At 36.7% G+C, this 5555-nt stretch overlaps 2 protein-coding genes across 2 annotated transcripts in view; one reads left to right on the top strand and one right to left on the bottom strand.

Annotated features, from left to right (window-relative positions):
* Window positions 1-264: 264 nt before the first annotated feature.
* On the top strand, window positions 265-2360 carry LOC111412132 (pentatricopeptide repeat-containing protein At2g17033). The gene is made up of 2 exons (XM_023042908.1): window positions 265-526; window positions 960-2360. Exons 1-2 carry the CDS (start codon window positions 287-289, stop codon window positions 2067-2069), a joined length of 1350 nt encoding a protein of 449 aa, XP_022898676.1. The 5' UTR covers window positions 265-286; the 3' UTR covers window positions 2070-2360.
* Window positions 2361-3353: 993 nt separating this feature from the next.
* Window positions 3354-5555, bottom strand: part of LOC111412131 (serine/threonine-protein kinase STY46) — an 8200-nt gene continuing 5998 nt past the window's right edge. The window contains exons 12-16 of the mRNA XM_023042907.1: window positions 5240-5335; window positions 4646-4726; window positions 4497-4550; window positions 4254-4388; window positions 3354-3600 (exon numbers count right to left, since the gene is read on the bottom strand). Of these exons, the coding sequence (XP_022898675.1) occupies window positions 3520-3600; window positions 4254-4388; window positions 4497-4550; window positions 4646-4726; window positions 5240-5335 (447 nt within the window). The 3' untranslated portion in view covers window positions 3354-3519. The remainder of the gene's footprint in view (window positions 3601-4253; window positions 4389-4496; window positions 4551-4645; window positions 4727-5239; window positions 5336-5555) is intronic.

Raw genomic sequence — 5555 nt, 5'->3', positions numbered from 1 at the left:
AAAGTCCACTTTTTTTGGTCAACTAAGGTCAATTTCCATTCATTCGGATCCCAAATGCATATTTTTGAAAAGTTTGGGACTATGGATTGCACAAAATAAAATTAGGGTAAAGTCTGTAAAAAAGTGAAAGGGTAGAAACCACTACTACAAATTTTCCTTTAATTATATCATTTATTTATTTATTTAATATTTGTTGGACTTTTAGCAGTAAACATTTTGAAATCTACATGTAAAAAAGTTATTTAAGAAATTCTTAAAAGGTCTGTTTCAGTAAGCATCTTTCTAAATGCGACCAATGAGAGGCCACTGTGGCCTTGGACTGACACCGCCGCCAGTATTCTGTGAGCTCACCAAACAGGGCCACCGCCTTATCTCCTCCATCGCCACCGCGCAGGACCCTTCAGCCTCCATTGGCTTACTCCGCAAATTTGTAGCCTCGTCTTCCAAGCATGTGGCTCTCAATACTCTATCCCATCTCCTCTCTCCCTCCACATACCACCCCCGCCTCTCCTCTCTCGCCTTCCCTGTAAGTCCTCTCTCCCTCCCTCATTTATATGTTTCAGATTTTGCTCTTCCAACCATTTTCGCAGACATCGGTAAATTTATATTCTTCCCGATAAAAAGGAAAATTTGTTAGATTAATGAAAATGATCATGACTCAATCCTTGTAAAAGAGCATTTCAAAAGGATAACTAATCTAGCAAGACATTGGACACTTTTTATCCAATTGGACTGTAATCATAATACACTAACAGATTTTTCGTGTCACTGCAGCATTTTTTAAAAGTATATCATACAGATAGACAAACAAATATGACAGTTCAATGACTAATTTGGAACAAAATAAAAATTGCTTCATAATCAAAATGTAAGTTGGATGGCTAACATGTTTTCTTCCCATTCCTTCTTTTATATTGATAGTTTATGTAGATACTATCACAATTTACCTGTGCCTGCAGTTGTACTCTATAATCAAGGAAGAGTCATGGTTTAGTTGGAACACTAAGCTAGAGGCAGACTTGATCGCTTTGTTATATAAGCAGGAAAGGTTCGATGAGGCAGAAAATTTATTTTCTGAAGCAGTTACAAAATTGGGATTCAAGGAACGAGAGTTATGTAACTTTTATTGTAACTTGGTGGATTCACATGCCAAACAAAAATCAGAGAGAGAGGTTATGGATTCTTGCAAAGAATTAAAGCAGCTCATTTTGCAGTCATCATCTGTTTACGTGAAGCGTAGAGGATATGAATCAATAATTGGTGGTTTTTGTGCAATCGGGTTACCAAATGAAGCTGAGAATTTGATAGAAGAAATGAGAGACATGGGACTGAAACCATCTCTTTTTGAGATTAGGTCCCTAATTTACGGGTATGGGAGATTGGGATCTTTCGAAGACATGAAAAGAAGCATAGTTCAATTGGAAAATGAAGGGTTTGAATTGGATATAGTTAGTTGTAATATGGTAGTTTCATCACTTGGAGCTCACAACAAGCTTTCGGACATGGTTTCATGGCTCAAGAAAATGAGAAACTCAGGAATTTTTCCATCGATTAGAACTTATAATTCTGTCTTGAATTCATGCCCACAAATTACCTTAATGGTGCAAGACCTGAAAAATCTTCCATTGTCAATCAATGAGTTGGTGGATAATTTAAACAATGATGAAGCTGATTTGGTGATGGAATTGGTCAAGTCATCAGTTCTGGATCAGGCAATGGAATGGAAGTCTTCAGAGTTGAAGTTGGATTTGCATGGATTGCATTTGAATAGTGCATATTTGGTTATCTTACAATGGTTGGACGAGATGCAACAGAGGTTTATTTCTGGAAATCAGGTAGCTCCGGCTGAAATTCTGGTGGTGTGCGGCTCTGGAAAACACAGTGCTGTGAGAGGTGAATCCCCTGTCAAAGGTTTGGCAAAACAGATAATGCTGCGGCTGAAATGTCCAATGAGAATTGATCGAAAGAATATTGGATGTCTTATTGGAAAAGGAAAAGTTTTCAAGGAATGGTTATGCAAATTACCTCCAACTGAATATGGATCTCCAGATGATTCTGCAAAAAGCTGATACCTAGGAGAATGTTGCAATGTGTTAACAGCATATCTTGTTTTCTCGTCTACACAGAATGCTAGAAACAGAAGATATAGTGTTCTTAATGCAGTTTGGGTACGGACAGCGAGAATCAAAAGCTGTCGCGTTGTAGAATGTTTCAGATTTCAAGTAGAGCTTGTCAGTGTTCTAGTTTTATAGTTCCTCTCCTGTCGTTATCATTCAAGAACGATGAATAAGAACATCAAATCTGTAGCATATTACCAGGTATTAGTGACTCAAAATATTAGTCATTGTTTTGCAAAAAGACTTTTGATTTTCAAATTATCAAGCAGATAATAGCCCACGAATCCTAACTCTATCAATATTCAAAATCGGACCAGATTTTGAAGGCTCAAAAGTGCAACTTATCCAACAAACAAGTGTACAACAATGCAAGAGTAGACAAATAGTCAGGCTCAAATAGCATTGATGGGTTTTGATATCCAAAAAATCTGGGCGACGAAGATAAATTGCGTTGGTTTAATTATATCAACAACGCAATGCGATGGCTTCGACCCAAGAACAACTTAGGACATTGGAAGTCCGAATCACTTGTGGATGATCCATTTACCACTTGAATGTTGGCCGAAGTTAGATTATACCTAAACTATAAATGGCCTCCTTTGTCTTTGTTCAGCTGTGTGTTGTATTGCAGTGAAAATTGTGAGGCCAAAGCCGTCTTTGGTGTTTTTTCTCATTTGTGCTTGAGACTATCAATTGCTTCCTCTTATTTTCCTCCTCCTTTGTTGCTGCAAATAATCATCGAAATCATGTCCTTCGTGAGGGTGTGTGTTATTGCAGTGAAAGAAACCGTGTGAGGCTGTCTTTAGTGCTTTGCTCTCTCTTTGTGCACGAGTTTTAACCAATAGCTTCCTCTTGTTTTCTTCTCCTTTGTGGCTGCAAATAATCACCATTACCGTGTCCTTTGTGAATACATAAAAGCGGGCAACAGAAGTAGATTCATAGTTGTGGGTTTGAGTCGATTTCATTGTAGTGTTTGATATTCGATTTATAGTTGAAATTGAGCCCCATTTTGTACAAGAATCGAAGTAATTCTGCGAGAAGCGTAATTTTTGTATGACCATGAAGAGCATTGAATATTGCTCAAGATAATGACTGAAACCTAAATCCAAAACGAAATTATCAACTAATGTCAATTTCCTTTTCCTTCTGGTATTTCTATAAATTTAGGACAATATGTAAAAATTATAAAACCAGAGAAAATTTTCTATTGAATAGATAAAAATGAAAAACAAATAATAACAAAACCATCAACTTCTTCCCCTCCTCCAGATTTGAGTTAAACGAGGAATATAGTCACTCCCAAATATAATTATCAACGATTTCCTCTTATACTATACAGAGCAGACATAACTAAGAGAATAAATGAACCAAGAACAGATAAATAAGTTACGATGTTCACGAATTAGTGATGTCCACGTCTCAGGGCCGAAAAAAATCCTCCAGATGATTTCTCCTTGCGTCTATCCTCTGCATCATCTCCAACCTGAAAATTATGCATGCGATGAATAAATAGCAAAGCGAAAATTTTACTTGAATGTTCTCTTCAATCCTGGGCAATCATTGCATTAGAGATGGATTTGCAGCAGTTGGACAAACACGAGCAAAGTGAAAACAAATCGCACATGTTTTTTGTAAGTAGTGTCACACTACGATGGAGAGCACAAAGGACAATATTTTATGTTCTTTTACTTCTTTAATGTTGACCACTGCTATTTAGTCCATTCAACTAACATGCCAATAGGTTGGTTCTGGAGATGAAGGCCAGATAACTAATAGAGTTGGTTAATCAAGCCGTGCTATGTTTTCTTGTCAAACTGCTGGTTAAGCAAAAAATGATCATAATGCACAATGAGTTACAAACAGCTAAAACAAATATTTCTTTAGTCTTTCAGAGACCATGAGCAATAATTGCATCAAGGATGGATTTGCAGCGGTACTTGGAGAAAATTATGGTGAGAAAATCAAGATTGGAGGAGGTGGGATGCATTTGGGGGGTTAGTACGGGGATACAGTTGGTTAATCATGCTGTTCTTCGTAGAGTCTAAAAGTTTTGGTTAAGCAAGCATAGCTTAACTGCAAGCTAAATTAATTAATATTATAAACAGACAATCAAGCTGAATTAAATGGGTATAATACCTCCTTTGCTATTTGCCGCAACATTTCTGTTATTTCAGAGAAGTCAGGCCTCAATGTTGGGTCTTGCTTCCAGCATCTCTCGTGTAGCTCAGCAAACTTTGGATGAGTGTTCTTTGGAACAATTGGCCGCAGACCCTGAAAATAAGTCAAAAAGGCCCTTGGATTACATTCTGACAGAAGCTGCAGTGAACTATTATCCATACTGATATCCAGTGAGCAATCACATATAACTGGATAATTTACCTTTTGCACCACCCCAACAGCCGCTTGTAAGGGGGTTAAGTACTCGTACGGAAGCTGCGGAATACCAGAGAGTTCAATTAAAAGTTAAAAAAAAAAAAAAAAACAAACACACACACACTAACAGCAACATTTTATACAACAAAAATTACCTTTCCAGTCAGCAATTCCCATAATACAACCCCAAAACTGAAGACATCTGCCTTGTGATCATAGGGTTTATGCTCTATAACCTTCAAAGAAAACAGGCTTTCATTAGCAAATGCAGGAAGATTTAATGTTTCAACTAGATCAGAAAAACGGTAGTAGAACATTGCTGATATAAATTAACCAAATGAATTCTCACCAAACTAAATAATTAAGGAAAATAGAAAAAATGTATAAAGGTAGAAACATAAAGAGACAGTTAAAAATAATGAATCCATTTCTCTACCTCGCCTTCAGATTACGGTTTATTCAAAATTTTTTAACTCAAAAGTATAAATTATGATGTCAGTAGTAAACTTCTAAGAAGCAAAAATATAGTGCTGCAGGTTAAACACACACTTGAAATTCCCCTAGATGAACTTTTAAATAGATAATGAGGAACTGCCACAGTAAATCAACAGAATGAATCATAATCACAAATCTCCTACCAATACCCCCAAGAGACCAAAATAAACGTGGTCTACTCAAACTATAATCTGCAATAAACATCTATAGATTAAAGAAATAGAAGGTTCTATTTCAGTGAAAGAAACGAATACCTCAGGGGCCATCCACCGATATGTCCCAGTTTCAGCTGTCATAACTCCAGTTTGGGCTTTCACTCTCGCCACCCCAAAATCAGCCACCTTAACAACCTGAAAAGAAAGCTTCACGTTTCAAAACTTTCTTAAGCTACAATATAAAGACACCACCACATTCTATAACCTTAGTAATGCATGTATAATTAATAAAACTGATAAATATAGCGTAGAAACTGGCAAATTGACTGTCAGACTACAATAGAACGATCTAATAATTCGTGTCAAAGAAACAATTACGTGTTCATTTCTCTCACAAGAATGATAGCCATTCGAT

The sequence above is a fragment of the Olea europaea genome, chromosome 16 (assembly GCF_002742605.1).
Source record: "Olea europaea var. sylvestris chromosome 16, O_europaea_v1, whole genome shotgun sequence".
In the NCBI taxonomy this organism is placed as follows: domain Eukaryota; kingdom Viridiplantae; phylum Streptophyta; class Magnoliopsida; order Lamiales; family Oleaceae; genus Olea; species Olea europaea.
This window is presented reverse-complemented; position numbering and strand designations above follow the sequence as displayed.

Excerpts from the sequence above, each read along its gene's own strand:
- LOC111412132 (XM_023042908.1), top strand. The coding sequence starts at position 287 with ATGCGACCAATGAGAGGCCACTGTGGCCTTGGACTGACACCGCCGCCA. Across the intron at positions 527-959 it reads TCTCCTCTCTCGCCTTCCCT|TTGTACTCTATAATCAAGGA; the intron begins GTAAGTCCTCTC and ends CTGTGCCTGCAG.